Source organism: Euprymna scolopes, chromosome 10 (assembly GCF_053919585.1).
Source record: "Euprymna scolopes isolate OS-2025 chromosome 10, ASM5391958v1, whole genome shotgun sequence".
Taxonomy (NCBI): Eukaryota; Metazoa; Mollusca; class Cephalopoda; order Sepiida; family Sepiolidae; genus Euprymna; species Euprymna scolopes.
The window spans coordinates 120623116-120644114 of record NC_136491.1 but is presented as its reverse complement, the minus strand read 5'-3'; the positions used below and the strand labels follow the sequence as shown (position 1 = coordinate 120644114).

General features: G+C 33.7%; 1 protein-coding gene across 1 annotated transcript in view; it reads left to right on the top strand.

The window, feature by feature from the left end:
- LOC145286258 (low-density lipoprotein receptor-related protein 12-like) overlaps nucleotides 1–20999 on the top strand; it is a 925334-nt gene that overhangs the window by 791719 nt on the left and 112616 nt on the right. The window contains exon 4 of the mRNA XM_080135079.1: nucleotides 5909–6068. Coding sequence (XP_079991205.1) covers nucleotides 5909–6068 — 160 coding nt within the window. The remainder of the gene's footprint in view (nucleotides 1–5908; nucleotides 6069–20999) is intronic.

Below are 20999 nucleotides of genomic sequence, written 5' to 3'. Positions count from 1 at the left end.
CCCAAGTACCAATGTTTCGATTTCGACCACTTAGTAGCAAACCGATTAAAAAGTTTCTCACGTGCTTGAATACTCTATATACTAAATTTCAAACTTGTAGATAAAAAATTCCGTTGAGTACATAGGTTGAGAAGTGTCCTCACACACACATTCTCACTTTTATAGATATATTGATTATGAAGATTAGAATCAAGTTATAACCATGTAAAATTCTTCATTAAACTTCAAATTAAAATCCATTGAATGATTTTAATTTGAAGGGCTTTAATAGAAATTAATATTCGGGGAATCTTGTTTAATTAATACCTCATGAGTATGAATCAAATTCAGTGTAAATCTGATATATTTGATTTTTCAAATTGGTGGTTGTGTCATGCGCTCTGAAACTCTTTAAAATACTCTCAAAGGAATTCAAATTTGGGGAATACTAGCAAGCTGCCCGGCGTTGCCCGGTCGTTAAATACGCGTAATTGTTTGTAAATGTAAAATACGCATAAATTGCTTTAATTCTGCAGATTTCTTATTTATTATTATAGAGTCTATTCTCTAGCGATTATTATTAGCATCGACGCTGTCTGAACTACAGAATGGACAAATAATTAGCAGGAGTAATGTTTTATTCGACTTAACCTGTCAAGATCATTTGTTTTGTTTTCAATTTTGACTCCTTTGTAACAATTTTTGCCGGCTAAAACCCAAATCGAGAGTGTGCTACAAATACCCGATATATTAAAGATCAATTCTGTAGGTCAAATATTCAGAGAAGAGTTTGGTAGAGACTTTTCGCACACACAATGACATCGTCATATATATATATATAGATAGATAGATAGATAGAACCTTTTCATCTTAAATTCTACGCAATAATGCAGAATGTAGAAACTATGCATAAATAGAATTCAGCATAATAGTGAAATGAAACGAAGAATCTAATAAGAAACTATAAAAGATGAATAATTAATTAATTAACGCTCGTTTTTTCAAATGAATATGCAAATGAGTAAACCATCGTGTAGTCGTTCACATATCCATGACTGGGCATATGAAGAAGTTCATTTTAATAATTTTTAAATAGAAACATTAGGATTTTAATATCAATTTCAGAGCGAGGAAAAACTCAACTTTACTGGTATATAGATTTATTCATTAATATTCTACAGAAAGAAATTCAAACTCCTTTTTTTGTAGATTCTTACTGTGATCAGCAGCACGTGAATCGTGCAAAGGATGTTGCCTACTTTTGTTGAATTCGGGGACAGTGAACTAATGAATCGACTGCTGGGGATCTGAGTTATTGTTACGTGTAAATAATTATAAATCCTGTCTTTTGGTGGTTTCTGAACAACAGGTTATACTGGAAATATTTATATACCTGCAGAATTTGTTAACATTGGACTTGTCTTCAAGTCCAATGTTAACAAATTCCTAATGAACCGCCCCCTTAAGTAAACATTTCAGCAAATCTCCTCACTAACGTAATGTACTTGCAATAACCCTTATCCCTGAGTGGCTTCCGGGCCTTGATAAGTGGTGATCACTGTGTAAAAAAAAAGTGTCATGTTCCCTCATTTAGATGCATTTTAACACAGTATTCGACAAATCAGAGTTTTGTTCGAACAATCTGTCTTGGTTTTTGCGTTCATAATTATATTCTCAAGGAAGAAATCGTATGCTTCTACGAAACAAGTCAAAGATGACAATGGGTATAAACTTAAAAAGAATGTGATGCTTCTGACGAAAAGTAGAGGAATGCAATTCAGAGCGATCTAACTTTTGAAAAACGCACCTAATCTTGTGTTTAAACTCTTGGTAAATAATATACTGATAAAGAACAAGAACAAGAACAAGAACAACAACAACAACAACAACAACAACAACAACAACGACGACGACTTACTTCTAAAGAAGAAAAATGGGAAAGATTTGATGTTTCTAAATAAAAATAACATCATGGAAAAAAGAGAAGAAATTATTACTAGAGAATCATCGCTTATTAAGGCTGAAAGGCCACTCCACGATTAAGGTTAATTAATGTCAGGTGACCAGTGAGAGAACATCGTAAAAATCTGTAATGATGGAAATTAGGTAGAATTTGGTTATTTAAGAAAATGGCTCAACAAGAACTTGGTTGTATTGGACCAAAAAAAAGATGATAAAAATTTCATGTTTCTGAAGAAGTTCTCTGAAAAGAAAAAATCCGAGAAATTTTGTACTGGTAATATATAAAAAAATGTTATGCTTTCAGAATCAACAAAATGTTTTTTTCTGCTAAATGAAAAAGAGTTTCTTATTTCTAAATGTAAAAGAATTTCTTCCTGGAACAGATGAAGAAAAATACGAGGACGAATGTCCTGCGTTGAAAAAAAAATAGTAGTAGAATTAATAGAGGGGGAAGACGACGAATCTGAAAAGAATACCATGATTTCTGAACATATATTGAACTTACCAATATCAGAACATGGCCTTGTGATCTTGACCTCGTTTGTACGATAGTACACTTACACTCATCACTCAATACATGACATGCGCAAATTCAGTTGACTTAGCTTGAACCAAGTGTAGACTTTCCGGACTGAGAGAATATAAAACTTATATTTATATAAAGCATATGGTTGGGCACTAAAATAAATATCAACGGAGCATGTTAGAAAGACGATCTCAACCATTACATACTCAAATATTAATGTTTAGCCCGTCTGTGTCTCTTGTTCGCGTGACGTAATAAACCATATTTTGGGTGCTGTTTTTATTTCACATGCGTCTCACTAGATTGACCATGTGGCATGCTGTTACAAGAAAAGGTTGCCCTTTTCTTGTAAGTAAGAAAAACATTAGATAAGTGAAAATGAGATTAAGATAGACCGAGATTCGAACTTTGTAATCAAGGTTCAGAAATGAAATTTAACATTGTTCAGTTCACATAAATTAGTTTAGATATGTTGTTGTAAAAGGAAAACTGAATTAAAATAAAATAGAGAAGAACGAACAATAGTAATTTAAAAACATATTGAAAAATAAGTTAGGTCGAAAAATAGGTTAGTGAGAATTCTTTGTCTGCAGAAGTGGTTTGGAAACATGTGCCGAACCACGTATGTTTAGGCCACGTGGGTTCATCACGTTTTTTGAAATCACACATCTGACGTCATAGCAAAAATGAATTCCCAATAATAGAAGCTAGGATGAGCAGAGCTAGAGAGACGAAGATCGGAGGCAGTCGAGTCCGGATCGAATTCAGCACAGTCAGCCGAACAGAGCTGACATAATTAGAAGAGGGACCCTTTAGAAGTGAAGGGAGAACGTTTTAAACATGTAAAAATGACTTTGAATTCCTTGACGTCATCATCGTTCGACTAGTCGATGTGATAATAAAGAAGTTATCATCATGTTTTTGTAAAACTGTGTCGTGTCGTCTTTCTACAACAAAGGTAATGTGTAATCATCTTTAATGAACTTTGTATAACCCCATCTTCCAAGTAATGTGTTCACCTCTTCATCCTAAGTAATGTGTCTCTCCATCATAAGTAATGACTGTCCCCTCCTGTATTAAAAGAACTGATCACTCTCTCTCTCCTACAATATATGTTATGAGAAACCACAGACTGCAAAATGTATAAATGTCATCTCTCCCTCATCGGCATCATACTATATGTCCGCCGTCTCCCTTAAATATGAATGTTCCCTATGCAACAATGCGATGTTTATACCATGCTGTCCAAAATGAAAATGTTTTAAAATCGTTTCTGCGCATATATGTTTGCGCACATACTCGCCTGACTTAATAAAAACAAGTATTGTTCTAAATCAATCGAGTGCATTTTTATAAATTTATAAAACAGTGCTGTTTTGTCCCACTTTCAATGCTATAAAATGACTTTTTTTAATAAACCGTTGAGCCGAAATCCCAGACGGACCTAAGTCGCCTCCAGACCACTCCTTGCCCTTTCTGTTGGAGCTTTGGACTCGAGTAACTCTACTCACGCATACACAGTCGTAAGCATTAGCATTCAGATATTAACGAACACACAGGTACACAACTCATTAATTCTTTGTGAATAGACGGTGTTTTCTCAAAACTTGCAATGATCAGTTAATTAGTTCGCGAGCAAATCTTGAATATACAGATATATAAAATATATAAGATTCTAGACACTGTTTACATTAAGTATTTGCGACATTCTCTTTGTAAACTCTTAAAGAAGTAAAAAGTCGGCCTTAAGTTTACTTTCCTCAAACTCGTAACTCTCGCTTCCATGAACGATTTTCTGTCAATGGGGGTGGAAGAAGATTGCTAGTTTTTGGGTGTTGAAATCTATCTCTATGCTACTTATCGCGAGCTAGTTGTTGACATTGAACTAGTATATTTACTGTCTTACATCAATTGGTTTTATTCTTTGTCTAGACTGATTCCCATTAAAAAAAAGCAAAGACAAAATCTTCTCGAATTTTATGTGGTTTCTATTTGTTTTTTGTTGTTTTTTTTTTGCCTTTTCTTTGATATAATTTTCATATCATATTTTATTTTAATGCAATTTAGCTCCGTCTAGGGTTAGAAACCTATTAATTTGCCCTTTCAATCTTATTTTAGTCTTGATCCATCATGTTTAAAATAATTATGGTTTTTGCATAGCCATAATATGTATATGTATATATATATATATATATATATATATATATATATATATATATATACACACTTCATTTACTCACATAAACTTTTAGTATTTACTTCAAAAGTGCTCAATACGTAGGTAGAGCTAGTAAGTAAGTTATAAAATATATATGGCAATTAAGCTACACTGAATATTCCGCGTTTCATCCACTCTAGGGCTCTTCAGGCTTATGTGCCTAAGCCTGAAGAGTCCTAGAGTGGATGAAACGCGGAATATTCAGTGTAGCTTAATCGCCATATATATTTTATAACTTACTATATATATATATATATATATATATATATATATATATATATATATATATATAACATATGCACGTGCCTTAGAAAAAAACCTCCAGTCTATATTGGAATAAGGACTTAAATGGATGCTAACATTTATTGCTACCAAGACTAAGCTTTTTTCCTTTAATAATTACAAGAAACCTTCTCAACCACTGAGAGCCATAGCTAATAATATACTGCTTGAAAGCTCATCGTTGACACTCTTCGGCTTCACGATCACAAGAAACATGAATTGAAACAAATACATCGATGACATTTCCAAGGCTGCTGCGAAAAAGGTGGACTCTGCCTACCGTGCTAGAAAATTACTTACGGCTGAGAGTATCCTCTTCCTATACAAGGCTACCATTCGCCCATGCATGGAAAATTATGGCTGCTATATTTGCTAATAGTCTCTCGCGCCTAGACAAGGTCCAAAAAAGAGTGTCCAACCTAATATGTCCCGCACTGTCAACCAAACTCAAATTTCTGTCACATCGACGAAATGTTGCATCCCTGTGCCTATTTTATAAGTAATGAAATGTGATCCGATGAAATTTAAGCCCTTGTGCCCTCTCGACATAAATACTTCCGACTAACCTTAAAAGCAGCAAAATCCCACCCCTATACTGTAGAGATCCTTAGATGCCGGACAGCCTTCTGCTCAAATAGCGTCTCTTCGAACTGCTAGACTTTGGAATTCCCTTCTTGGACACTGTCTCCCTGACTGTACTGACATGCAAAAGTTGAAGTATAATGTGAATAGATATCTTACTGCTCAACTCCCTACATAGTATTCCTGTAAATTTTATCCTAAATTGTAGTCCTTACATCCAAGTGACACTGTACGTTACTTGGGGTAAAAAAAAAGCAATAAAAAATTATATGAATACATTTTAACATCTTCTACTCAATTTTCTATTTTAACCTTCAAATTACATTAAATGCAATTGTTGTTCTCTTTTTTAATTACAGATTCGTGATGGCAGTAAGACATCCGACGAACTTTTCTATGGTTGTAATACAGTCAACAAAGTGATTAACTCAACGAGGCGCTGGTTATGGGTTATGTTCAAAAGTAATAGTTACCAGAACAATAAAGGCTTAATATCATCTTGGAGAGCTCGTTATACAGGTGAGTCATGCGTCATTACTTGTAGAAATCGAATGATTCCATAACACGATTTAAGTTCATTCTTTTATTACCTTCGCCAGTGATCTGCATTATTTGGACTACTGTTTTTATCTTAAGTGTTACATTCGCAACGTTTTGATTGATGTAACCTCTGGCCTTCTTCAGATGTATCTTATCGAACCCGAGAATCTTTCTGTCGAACTTGGGAATCGTCACCGAATTCGAACAGAACCTTTTATTTAATCCACGAAGGTGGCATGCTCTCGCTCCGTCAGCTATGACAGCATAAGAGTCTTAAGTAATTCGCAATTGTATTTTGGGTATCACCCATACTGAGAATTGAACCTTCAATCTCCAGAAGAGTGTCACTGACAATTCAATTTTGTCTAGTACTCTATCTGTTTCTTCAAGAACGTTATGTTTTCAGTCTCGTTTGTTTGGTGGTTTGTGACCACGCTTATTTTATGTACAGGGTAGCATGTATCGCCTGACTAATCGTCATCAAACTTGATCAAAATTACTAGTCACAGCCTGAATTACTTAAGGAGAAAAGCTCAACAAGTTCTTGATAAGCCGTTCCCCTTAAGTAATCCAATTTACCAAATTTACACTTCTAACAATTACTATATTATCCCATTGACTACTGTACACTTTTTAACACTTATCCTCGAGTGGCCTCTGGACTTTGATAAGTGGTGACTTCTTTGTCAAAAAAAATAGTTTAGAACTGAGTTTATTTGGTTGAATCTAGGTTAAAGGTCAAGGTCAAAATCAAAGAAAAGGCTAAAGTCACACTTTGAGCGATAGCTTCGGTTTTGTCCATCGTAGAAACTCACTACTTGACCCATATTATAACTGATAAAGTTACACCTTGAGATTTGTCCTTACCCTTAAAAGATTTCCCCGTAGTCGAAATTTTGATGGAATTTTAATTTCTCATTTTCCAAATTTAGTGTATCGATTATAATCACCATGCAGAATTTCAGCTCAGTCAGATGAATTATTTCTTTTGTTATCAGCGTTTCGTTTGTATAACATCGGGAATACTACGTACAATAATGGAGAAGTAAAGCCCAGATAAATTTGTTGGCCTATCCTTACGTTGTCAGAAAGAGATATGCAGTCTCATGATTGACTTGCGTTCTTCTCGGATGTTTTAACTTAATATCGTTCTCATATTATAACTGGTGATTTACATTAAATGTGTATCGTTTATGATATCTGTACGCCTTCTTTTTGATCTTGTTCGTAACCGGAGAACCTCTTCAAGTTCGATGATGGCATAAGGCGCCAATATGTCACAGGCAGAGCCAACCGAAGCGTCCGCACGTTAATGTCTTAGATCTGGAATCCTGCATTAACCTTGTCGATATCCATCTCTTTCGTGACCTCGTCATGTTTTAGCGTCATGGTCAACGTGGTTTGACACAAATAATAGTCTGCTTAGCATGAATCGAGAATACCATATATGATACAATGCAAAGAGAATTCTTATCATTCAATATTAAGCTTTATATTTGATATTACCCGTTTTATAAATATCGATAATCGAAATAATTCGATGAAAGAAGGAACAGGTGATTTGGACTAAACTTAACACCTTTCATAGCCTAACGTCACAAGTTCATTTGTAAAGGTTTTATTACCACACAAACCGAAAGACTCGACGTATAAAAATCAACAATAGGTTCTTTGATATGACAGAGGTGCGATCTAAGTAAGCGTTTTTGTTTAAAGCACAATTACACCATGATACTTGACATTTTCATTTGAAACTTAAATTCAAGCTATTATCACCGCACAACCAGTAAGGTTCTTTGATATGACATGCGCGCGTTCGAAATGAATGTTTCTGTTTGGAGCACAATTGTAAGTACAATACTTGACTTTTGTATTTTAAACTTAAATTCAAGCCATTATATATAAGAAATAAGTTTATAAAATCAGCAGTAGGTTTTCTACAATGTCCACCTCTTTACAATGTATTGTGGACTAAGTCGCTGGGGGAGGCATGTGAAGTTTCTTCTCAGTGCACCGCGATGGGTCCCTCAACTAGGGTGGGCAATCAATCGATTTGATTGAAAAATGACAATAAAAATATTCGAGTGTGAAACATTTGTTGATTATCATTCAATTCCAGGCAACGTCGGGTCTCACTACTAGTATATTTATATATCTGATATATTTAAATGTTTATTATTGTTGATCTCCTTTTCCTTTTGGGTAGGAGCAGCGTGTAGTATCTGTTCTAATCCTACATCTTCATTCTGACTATTTTTTATAGCTATTGAGTTGAAATATGATTTTTATTCTGTTCAGTTCAAAGTTTTACCTTCTCTCTTAGATAAGTTTATTGTTAATCGATGAAGTATACGGGGCTGCTCGGGAATTTTCGTAGGCTAGAGTATCCTTCACTTTGTGCGCTTGATTTGAAAAATCCCGCTAAATTTTGTCTATCCTCTTGCTGAGGATAATACCATTGTTGATTCAATAATACCATTGTTGATTCATATTTATCAATAAGGGTCATATGTCTGACTGCCATTTGTATATCCATTTTGTGTCATTAAACGTAGGAATGTGAAATGTCTCTATGGAGACTCTCTGAAGATATCATATTTACTGTTGTTCTTTTTAATTATAGGTCAACCAAAAGTAAATGATAATCTTCGAAAACTTGAGAAAACATAGATCACTGTAGGACTTTCGCTTTGGGATTTTAATCCATAAAATCTGTCTCACTCTCCCCAACTCCGGGAGTAGGGATCGACCGTCCATTTATCACAAACGATTCAATAAAATCACACCTTTAGTTAACTTCACTCTACCCCCGTTTACAATTCTTGCACATTACCTATTGACTCCATCTTTGATCATGTCTAAAATCAGAAAATCGGTACCGAAACCAAAGGAAAGACACAAAGATAATCTTGGATTGTAGAAGAGTTATTTTAATTTGACAGATAATGTTGCTTTGATTCTTACAAACTTCGAGAAGAAATCATAAATATGTGCATGATTGTAGATTCTTGAAGAGTTAGCATGACATTACTGTATCGGGACTCTAAACGTATTTCTTTTCAAGTTTGCCTTCTTCGAACTTTCAATACTGATTAACAAAATTATCTCTTCTTTTCTTCTTTCTGTTAACATCGGGTTAAGTTGACATTCGCTGACTATACCTTTTATTGTCGACGTGCTCATTGCTCCACCCTTAGTTAAAATTTATAAAAATGATCTAGCCATTCAATATGTAACAAATTTAAAGCCTGTATCTTTGCAATGTCAATTCTATTTACACATCGTTTTAACTATAGTAGTATATTTTTGGTTATTTTGTCTTCTATTGCTATATATACTTGTGTAAGTGTCTAGAGTTGTATCAGTGCAATAAACCAATTATTACTTATACTTTCGTGCCTTAGTAACATTGTAACGTGTCGTGTCATTGACGCTATGGGTAGCAGCAGCAGTCGTATTTAAATGATCAAGTCGGCTGCACGATGTGACGTCACAGAAGAGATAAAAAGGACACATGTGTTCAGAGTACGAATTTGAAACGTATTCGAGAAGTGTTCGAGACGAAGAGGATTCGAGACACGAAAGTACGAAAAAGGACGTGTTCGAAACGTGACGAGGGAAGCACATATCTGAGTCACGTGGGTGACGTCATAGCGAGACGAAAAGTCACACGCGGTCGGAGAAGGAGAAACGAACTGTTTAAATATTTAGAAAAAAAACGCGTTATTGGAAATACCACATATAAAAGCTTTTTTTAAGAAAAAAATGAGTCGAGTTTTCTCCCTTTTTTCTGTTTGCTTGCGGCGTGTTAACATATTAACGACAACGTTACATCATGGGTGTATTAGTGTGTGAACCAATTAATACTCGTATTTTAGTGACAGAGGTGTGACAATGTTATGGACTAATTAAGAATTCCTACACAATCACACATTCCGATTCCAATTCTTTTCAAATTTTTAAATATTCAGTTATAGAGTTGTTGTTCTCGTCATATTACCCTAACCCTCGTTTAATGTGTGCACATATTTCCATAAAGAAACTGATTCTACTTGACACTAATTCGATTCTCCAGATTTCACTCAGCGACTACTGCCTCTCTTCAGACATCCACAAAATGCCCAATGGAAAGAGATTTGATTCCAATATAAAATTGATATTGGAAACGGGGGTGGATTTTGAAGCCAAAATACAAATTGTTCTACAAACAAACAAAAAAAGCATCTTTTTTTTAGAAGATCAATGCAATCTGTCTCTCACTCTATGCTTTATGAATAAAGTTGAATTTTGTAAAAGTTATTTTATCTGTTAAACTTATTAAGTGGCGTGTTATTATAACCAAAACAATACACTGAAATGTTTTTATTTTCTTTCTTTCTTTAATTTTATGTTCGTTTTAATCTGATATCCACACTCTCCGTGTGGTTATCTAGTCACCATATCGTATCTCTTCTATGCGGTGTAAGAAGGTAGATTGACAAGGACACGTTAAATATTCGAAACGTCTATTTATTTACTCATACAAATCAATCACTCCGGCAGGCTAGATCGTTTCGTTTCACATTTCCAGATACATCTCCTTACAATTTTTCTTGTTTCCTCATAGATTACCGAGGTTAAGTGGCGTTGAGCCTGGTTAGTACTATAACGAGTGACCATTTGAAAATACCAGGTGTTGTATGTGCTCTCCTGCAACACAAGGACAACGTAGACTTCAATGCTTCACAAATATGTCGGTTGTTAAATGTTAAATGTTAAGGCACACAATACGTCCTGTCGAGGCTGGCTTTGTCTGTTGCTGTCAATTTATTTTTTCATCTACTTCTAGCCATGATCTGTCTTAAGCCAAAACGCCGACTGTTCAAGCGCCTGATTAAACTCCCATTTGTCGATCATTGCCAAAAATCGTTTCCCAACTTTATCAATCGGACATCGTTGTAAACATCTCATTGACTGTCGTTAAGTGTCCTGCCATAAAAACTCATAGACTGTCACAAAATACTAGCCTTGAAAACCGCTTTCTCGCAGTCATAAAACGGAAAATATTTCAAGTTCATTGTTCAGTCCTTGTGTTGTCGTCAGTCGTCATAACCTAGCCGACAATGTCATGACGTTTCTTTTGTTTGATTTACTGTCTACTAAGAAACGCTCGATCATAGAATCACAATAACACATATGTAATAGACTACAAACGTCACAGATATCACATATTGTGCGTGTGTTCTCATTTCCGTTTATGGGATACACACAGACAGGTGCAGATACTTAAGTAAGAAGAACGTAAACATCGCCTATGCAAATAATAAAAAAGAGCAGTAACATTAAAATCAGAAAATTAACAGTTATGAATAACTGGTGGTGTGCCTCTACTTCCTTTTTTTACAGAAGAGACGTTGCGAGTTTATCTCTGCTATTTTATAAGATTTATGGAAAGTGTTTGACTAAGCTTATTTTATTATTTCGTCCGTGTGCCAGCATCCTCTACCCGGAAAAAAGTAAAATACCAACTCATTTAATTCACTTTTTTTACGTTCTTTTCGTCCTTCAAAGTACAGGTTCGAGCCTGCCTGCCTACTACCATTTTATATTATTTTTTATTTTTTTTTTTTTGCTCAACACGCACCTTCAAACCCTCAGGCAGCGCCGGGCACCCAAGCTAGTTTAATATATATAATAACAGTAGAACACGCCATCTTTAATGTAATAATCATTGTATTTTATAAGTTTTATTATTGCGTTGTTTATTTTATAATTTTATTATGTTCTTTTTATTTAAGTTTTATTATTACATTCTTTTTTATATGACTTTTAATATATTCGTAACCAATGCTTGTTTAGCCACAACAACTGTCTACAATTTTCCTAATTTTCTATTTTGATTAGCAGTCCTCTTATATAATTAAACCCTACTCAAGTTTCACCATTATAGATCATCACAGTGTCGTCTCAACGTCTACCTAACATTCATTAACTTTTATACTAGAGTGGCCTCCTGGCAGTAATAAACGGTGACCCCCAATAAAGAAAATAATTGGTACGAGAACACCAAGTAAGTTACAATGGTTGTGGTACTTAAGGGAAAATATAAAACATCTTCAGAAATTTTCTGCTACTTAACTTTAAGGAGAATTTAGCAGTTTCTATCAGCGATAAGTCATTATGAGACGTCCAAATAATTAGTCTAATACATAAAGCCATCTTGTTGGATTTACTAGTACAGTATAATCCCAGTGACACACCTATTGTCGCTAGATCGCCGAAGTTAAGCGAGCTGAATCCTGCGCAGTATATGATGGGTGACCGTTTGGAAATACTAGGCTCTGCATGTTATTCTACATGGCCGGGATATACATGCGGTTATGCACTGGATATGAAGTTGATATTCTCTGTAAACTTCATCAACCAGTTAATATCAAACGTGACACAAGTATATTTACGATACAAATAATTTCTGTCGAAAAATAGGCTAGTAAGAATCAAATACTGATTCATCAGATTAATTATTATTCTCATGAATCAATATTTGATTCTAACTACCCTCCTTTTCTTTTTTCATTTAAAAGTTTTTATACAAAATACATTTCACTTTCTTTCGAATAATATTTATTCCCATTCAGAACTTATTTAAACATGTAGACCATTTTTTCCTTTAATCATTGAAACATCATCAGTCGTTTCGTCGTTCATACGAAGAATCTACATTTTTCCATAATTGTTGCACGTGCATGTTTGTTCCCTTATTCTTGTAGTACGTCCGGTTTAATACATATTGCATACGAAGTCGCCCGTACAAATCGTATCAAACGAGACATATTTTACATTCGTCTGAGCCTGTTTCATGGTTCACGAATCTCAAATGCGAAAAAAAAAGTGATTGCATCAAATTTCGCTAGAAAAAAAAACTTACTAATATTTACGTTGAATGAACAGATTTCTCAATATTTGTAAGCAGATGGCTGTCATAGTTATCGGTTGTGTGCGTTCAGTTATTAGTGTGTTAGTGTCTGCTGTCGAGCGAGTCTCATATAGAAATATATTGAAGTTTCATAAATAGTCCGGTTCTTTCTTTGCAACCGGAATACGTTTAAACTATCGAATTATTTCTTTATACGTACAAAATGAATATTGTTTATTAAAGTTGTTGTTTCTTGTGTTGATTCCATGCATCTTTGCACTTCTACACGGCATAATCACGTTGACACACTGACACGGTCCCAATACAAGATGGGTGACCATTTTGAAATATCCAACGCCCGATACTGGGAAAATATCACAAAAATGATATTATCTGCTAAGAGTAAATAAGTACAACAAAATTAGTATACAATGACTATAAACAACAGCAAAACACAAATATATATGTCGAGTGTAAGGTGTATATTTTTATTGGGTGCATACGTCTAAATTTATGATTCAATTCTTAGCGCATTATATTTGCATATTGCCCATGAATATAATTAGTCTGCTGTTGCTTGTCGGCTTTAAGAGCCGGAATCAAATATTTAGTATATTTTCTATCCTTGGTAAGAAAAGGATGAGAAAATTATTTTCATATAATGCACAGGGAATAATTATAATATTGGCTTGGCAAAAAGTCCAATCGTTTTTTTTAGGGTAATGGAACCCAATTATCAAGATTAGAAAATAACCGAGTTTGTGTAACTTATTTTCTACACTGGGTTTAGAAATCATGAGAATGTCTATGATTTGTCTGGTTGCCAACCAGTAATCTTGTTAACCATGGCTTCCGTTGGATCACTGTCGATCATCTTTGGCGGCTATGACAGGGAATATCTCTCATTGAAGATTTTCTTTTTCGAAGAATCGAGCAAACAAATTCTGGCACACTCGTTCTGTAACAGTATTCTCCACATATGCGTAGTATGTTTTTATGGAAATTTATGTATGTTTCCGTCAATCTTTTTGTAGTAACACGTATAAGACGGCTGTAATTATCGGCTTGTTCTTCCATTTCATGTAAGAACTTCTTTGCTCGAGTGTTTAGTACCCAATGACATTAACATAATAGCTTCAGCAAATCCAAGATTAGAAAATTAGAAATATAAAACGATATTTAGTCTATTCCATTAAAAAACTAACAAACTTACAATTCAGACATTTGAATGAACTAATTAATTCGTGAAATAGAGTAACTGTGTTGCAAAATTCACAATAATTGGCTAATTAGTTTATGAATGACTCCTATGCATACAAATATATAAGCATAGAGAATTTATAAGGAGATGACACGGTAGAGTCAATGTTGTTACTAGCGACGAGACGATCTAAATGAAGCGTTCTTTTTTATTCTTGAAGATTGAGTTTCATTCTTTTTTTATGATTTATTTCCGCTGGACAATTCTGAGGAGACACGTTTGGGATACTTTAACACTTCCTATTATTCTATCCTGATTGATTGGACTTGATTAGACTTGGTTCAGTATTGTGAATCTTGAGAGGCCGTGATTCGGATGGTCTAGACACGGAAATTGGAATGCAATAATGAGATTGGATGGGATGCAAAGAAAAATAACAAAACTAATAAAGAGAGTACAAGACTACAGTTACCGGAGATATATTTGAAAGTTTAGTATTAGCTAGAGAAAAGAATGAAAGGTTATTTAAAATTAACATTTCTATCTGTTTCTATTATTTAGATTCTTCGGACTACTGTTCTCATCTTCAGTTGTTTGGAAAATCCAAATAATCAAATCCTCATCTCAAAAATTTAGAAACATTTCAAACTATGATAACCATTTTTTTATATTTAATTATTCTCTCTAGTAAAGTAGCTAATCCTCACTTTTCAAACCTGTCTCTGTAATTGTTGCGTTTTATTCAATTTTATTAGTTTTGTTATTTTTTGGTGTAGCGAATCCAATCTTATTGTTAGTGGTTGCCAAACTCTGAAAAACGCCGGATGACATCGCATAACAAGAAACCTTCTCAGCATCTAATATTTAATTTTCTTCTTCGTCGTCTTTTTCGTGCTCAGAGTATCTCAAAAAATGTACTCACACTTTCGGTTCTCAGTATTGTCTGGACAATAATGGTCGTCAATTTGACCATTTCTGAATATGATTCCTTAATTACATTTGTCTTCTATGTTTAAAATTATTCTCTTTCACTCTATGTTAATAAATAAAAGTTTTATCGAAATGTTAGTACATGAGTACACTTTTGAGACACCTTATATATATATATGTGCTTGATCTCTGGTCTCAAACTTCTATTTCTTAAAACACCTTAGATTTACTAGATTAAAACAATTTGCCCATTACTTTTGTGAAATAGCTTCAGTATTATATAACCGGTCAGAGTACACATGTACTGTATGTATGCATGATGTGTATATAACGCGTGTATAAACGAGTCTCTATTTACTGTTGACGTGTTGTCAATTTGTGTTCATATATATATTTCGTGCGATCGTCTCTAGTTATGTGTATATTTATAACAGTCTATTTTTGTGTTTGCGTGTGTGTTCACATATAACATCGATAAAATGGCGGATACAATTCAATGGGGTGTACATCGGAGAATAGGGAAACATACCTTCTCTCTAGTTGATCTTCCGTTGACCGATCCTTAGAAAAGAACTACAATATGAAGATTCTTGCAACAGAAGCCTTGCTTATATTTACAGCCTTTATTTTTCGATGTTTCCCCATTTTGAGTTCTGCATCTTAATTATCCATCCTCTTTTAGAAACATCACGATTCGTTGACCATCTCTCTCGTCCTCCGATTGCCAACTCTCGTTACAAACTGACTTAACTAACTTCCTAGATGTAAATCTAAAATTCATTAGGTCATCACTCATGTAACTAAAGAATCAAAACACATCGCCCATTGTTTTTCTCAAAATCATTTTGGTTATTATTTTCTTTGTCTGCTAAATTCTTAAACTCCCTAATAACATTCTTAGTGAAAACATAATTATCAAAATGACATTTCATCCATCAAGTTACATTCCTGGAAACTATTTAATGTAAATATGTTTATTCTTCTTAAACATAACTTTTCGCGTCAATAACATTTTTCTATCTAAATAATAATAAGCATTATAATTAACTATCAGCAAGACTAAGAAGTATTCTCTGAGAAGCTGGTAACATAGCACATTCAGTCAAAGGAGTATCACTATCATCACTCGTACATCACCTTATATTTAAGTAGCTTACTAACCTCTGTATAGCCCATTACTAGATGTGTGTTTATTTTTCTTCTTATCTAACATGAGAATTAATTTTTAGTAGATTTGTTAAAAGCTATAGTCAAATCTTATAGTTTATTACTTAACTCATGATAAAACTCCATTAGGGTTAATTTAAGATGAGGAAAACGTTCAGTTCTAGCACGTGAAAATGTTGTAATAATTCTGTAGATAAACGCTGAATCAACAATTGTGTACAATTTTAGAGCAATTTTACTATGTGAGAAATAACTGCATATATACATACATATATATATATGTATAATGTGTGTTTATGTGTGTGTTTATGTATATACATATGTGCGTGTGTGCCTAGTAATACAAACTTAAGGGTGTAAAAATATATTTTACACGAATTTATACGATATATTAAAATTTCGTTAATCCGCGAAATTTCAAAGAAATGCGTTCTTCTAATCAGAGGAAAGATATTAGCAAATTAATATTATAGCGAATCTATCGATTTGCTGGTACTGGCATTAATTGAAACAACATTGCATGAAAAATAGTAAAAAAAAAAAATACTATTTCTTCAAAGAGTTCATAAAATGAGGATTTTTTTTTAAATAGAAGAGTAAATTAAAAATCAAAGATAAAAACAAAACAGATAAAAAGATATGGAGAAGTCAAACATTATCGATACGAAAATATAATAGGAGACAATGTTCCCATGAGGAGAATCCGGAAGATTCAAATTAAAATCCAAAATGTGTCTAGTAAGCCAAAATATGTGTAATAATCTAAATATGTGTAATCCAGGTTTGTAGAAAAATCAGTTTTCAAGCAGTCGAGGAATAAAGATTATTTTAATCTGTTAAAGTATTTTCTTTTATGGACAATTAAGACGGCATAACAATTTCCATTGACCGGTAATAATGGTTTTAAGTGATAATGGAAAAATAAAATTTCAAAAGAACAACGGAAATAAAATTACAACGGAAACGGAAGTAAAAAAGAAAAGAAGTATAAAAAAGAATGAAGAAATAAGAAAAAGAAAAGAAAAAGAAAAAAAGAAAAAGAAAAACAGACTAGATGCTGAGCGTTCACGACTTAGAGAGCTTAGGTTATGTGTTAAAAAAGTACAGAGAGAAGAAAGAGAAGCAAAGAGAAGTATTCGTTAACATATAGACACAATCTTAATAACATTTGAATTCTGATAATGGTGATGACGATAATAATAATAATAATAATAAGAAGAAGAAGAAGAAGAAGAAGAAAAAGAGAAGTAAATACTAACAAATAAAACATAAAATAATGACAAATAATTATACAAATAATAAAGAAAATAATAATAATAATAATAATAATAATAATAAGAGAAGTAAATACTAACAAATAAAACATAAAATAATGACAAATAATTATACAAATAATAAAGAAAATAATAATAAAAATAATAAAAATGATGAAATACATATATATATATATATATATAATCATATCTATATCTATCTATATATACAGAAAATAATTATCATTATATACATAAAATAAAAGATAATAATAAAGTTAATAATATAAGCCAAGTGCAAATAAAACAAAGCCAGCGATAGCTATAGCATACAAAACAACCCCCAGGATTAGAAAAATAGAAAGCAAATATCAAATCCCATTTTTACAAAGTTTGGAAAGGTCAAGGAAATAATTAAACATACAAACCTAAAGAAGGCTCCAGAAAATTAAAGGAGAACAATGAGTAGGTAAACAAAGTGACTAGTAAGTTGAAGGAAAACGAGAAAATAGTAAAGGACGAAATAAGGGTTAATTTCTCAAAAAGTGCGCTTATTTATGTTATATTACATGTAGAAGTTATTTCAAAGTGGCGATTAGGTAGATTACGGGATTTAATAAAGGCTAAGTAAATGTAAAGTTACTGAATTTGTATTTTGCCTTATGCTTGCATTGGAAAATTAGTTCGCTTTTTGTATATCACATTTTTACTTTGAGGGAATGTTATTATTTTAACAGCTTCAGAAATACATAGACGATAAGACATATATATATATATATATATATATATATATATATATATATATATATATATACCGTCTTCGTGGACTTTTGTCGCAATGCAAGCGAGCTGATAACAACTAAGGTTAGAAATTATTTTATGAGATATATTCTCATAGAAAACAAGTAAATAGAATGGGCACTACTAATTTTAACGAAACTACAGCTTTACCTAACAACAGAAATACTTATAAGTTCTCTAAAATGATAACACGCTAAATAGACAAGGGAAATGAGTTAAAGATAAAATAACTAATTTATAAAGAATAAGAATATACACAATAATATGAGGAAATGTCACGTGGTTCAACACATAGTTTATCTCAGTATTTAAATTTATATTCCTAAAGAAAATAGTATTGTGTTAATCACCATTGCTGTTCATCATAGCCATGGTGTCCCTGAACTGAAAGTGCCAGTTCTCTAAAGGGTACGTTCTCTGATACGATTCGTTGTGCAAGTTCTCTAATTCAGAGGAAAAAAATGAACCACCTGATGTACATGGAGGACCTGAAACTTTTTGCAAAGACGGAAAAGGAACTAGAGATACTAATAAACACTACTAGGATCTTCAGTCAGGATATCCAAATGGAGTTTGCTATGGAAAAGTACGCACTACTAGTTATAAGAAAGGGAAAACTGGAGACAACAGAAGGCATGGAACTACCCAACCGAACGGAGATGAGTGTTTTAGGGAAACAAGACGCCTATAAATACTTGGGAGTTCTGGAAGCAGACACGATGAAAGCCACAGACGTGAAAGAGAGAATCGGAAAGGAATACCTTAGGAGAACAAGAAAACTTCTAGAAACTAAATTGTATAGCAGAAACCTAATAAAAAATAAAAAAATATATGGGTAGTATCACAAATAAGATACTCAGGACAGTTCATATGGTGGACCAAAGAAGAACTGATACAGCTCGATCAGAAGACCAGGAAAAGAAAAATGGCAAGAAAAACAACTACACAGAAGATTCATAAAGATGAAAATAACGAAAACACTTGAACATGGATGCTAAAAAGACACATAAGCCGAAAACTGAATCCCTAATAACTGCAGCACAAGATAACTCGATAATAACCAACCACATCAAAGCAAAGATCGACAAAACAAAAAAACAGCAAATGCAGACTCTGTGGACGAAGAGACGAAATGATAAACCATATAGTAAGTAAATGCAGCAAACTGTTCCAAAAGGAATACAAGAACAGACAATACCAAGTGGGAAAGGCAGTACACTGGGAATGATGTAAACAACTGTATCTCGAACTCACAGACAATTGGTCCAAACATTAGCCGGAAACAGTACTTGAAAACGAGAATCACAAAGTCTTATGCGACATGGACATGCAAACTGATAAACCCATCCAAGCAAGAAGACCGGATGTTGTAATAATTAAGAAAGAAAAGTCCTGTCAAATCGTAGGCTTTGCTGTTCCAGCTGACCACAGGGTGAATATCAAAGGAAAGGAGAAACGGAGCAAATGCACAGAGCTAGCCAGAGAGCTGAAAGGGATGCAGAAAATGAAGAAAATCAAAATAATACTCAGAATAGTAGACGCACTAGGAACAATTCTTAAAAACTTTGAAAAAAATGGGAGAAATTGGAATCAGAGAAATGGCTGGAAAAATACAACGTGCAACAATAATGAAAACAGCTGAAATATTAAGGAAAACTCTTGAATGTAGAAACTAACACACATGAGCAACAAGCACGGACCAAACAAACTGCTCCAGAGCAAAACATTAAGCTCTACATGGAACCAAGAACATTGAAGCCACATATTTACAAGTTCTCTAACTCCACCACCATCCCCCCCCCATTATCACATTGCTACCCCCCTCTTAAAAAAGTGTGAGACTGGATAGCCAAGTAGAGTCAAAGAGGAAAGATAAACCGAGGAGAGAGCTCTGACTAGACCTCTGCTGGATAAGTGCGTAGAGAACTGTGACCTTGGAGAGACATTGCCTCAAATTCCAGTGAAGACCAATAGCCGCTGCCAACGAGAAATCAATGGCAAATAGCTGTTGCGATAATGCAAATTTATTTTCAAATGTTATCGAAAGAAGTGAAAAGTACCGGAAATCTGGGGAGACTTGTTGTCACTCAGCTTCCAGGGAACACCACAGGTTGTTTCCAAGGAGAGATCTTTGATTACCTGTTTGAAAGCTCCTTGTGAGCCAATAATAATAATAATAATAATAATAATAATAATAAGGAAAAGCTTATAAAGGGCGTGTCAGAATTCGAAAATTGCAAGAAAGCGAACTCGTAAGAAGCAAAAAATTTAAGGTAATAAATGAGCAAAAAATTCAAGACATGTAGATCGAGAAGAAAATGGCCAGTTCCATAGAGATCTGGCAAAGGCAGTAGACAAGGGAAAATCTGGCGATGGTTGTCAAAATGTGACCTAATATGTGCCGCGCAAGAGCAGGTGCTCTGGACATATTATGCGAAGTATCACATTGATAAAACAGCTGAAGGTCCTCTATTTCGATTTTATGAACAGAAAGGTCAGAATGTACAACACCTCACCAGTAGTTGTGAAAAGTTAGCTTAAAAGTAATACAAGAGACGGCATGAAAGTATTGCGGGAAAGGTCCATTGGGATATATGCAAGAAAAAAGGGTTGGAATGCAGTGAAAAATGGTGCGAAGAAGGAATGGTGGAGAGCGATAATGT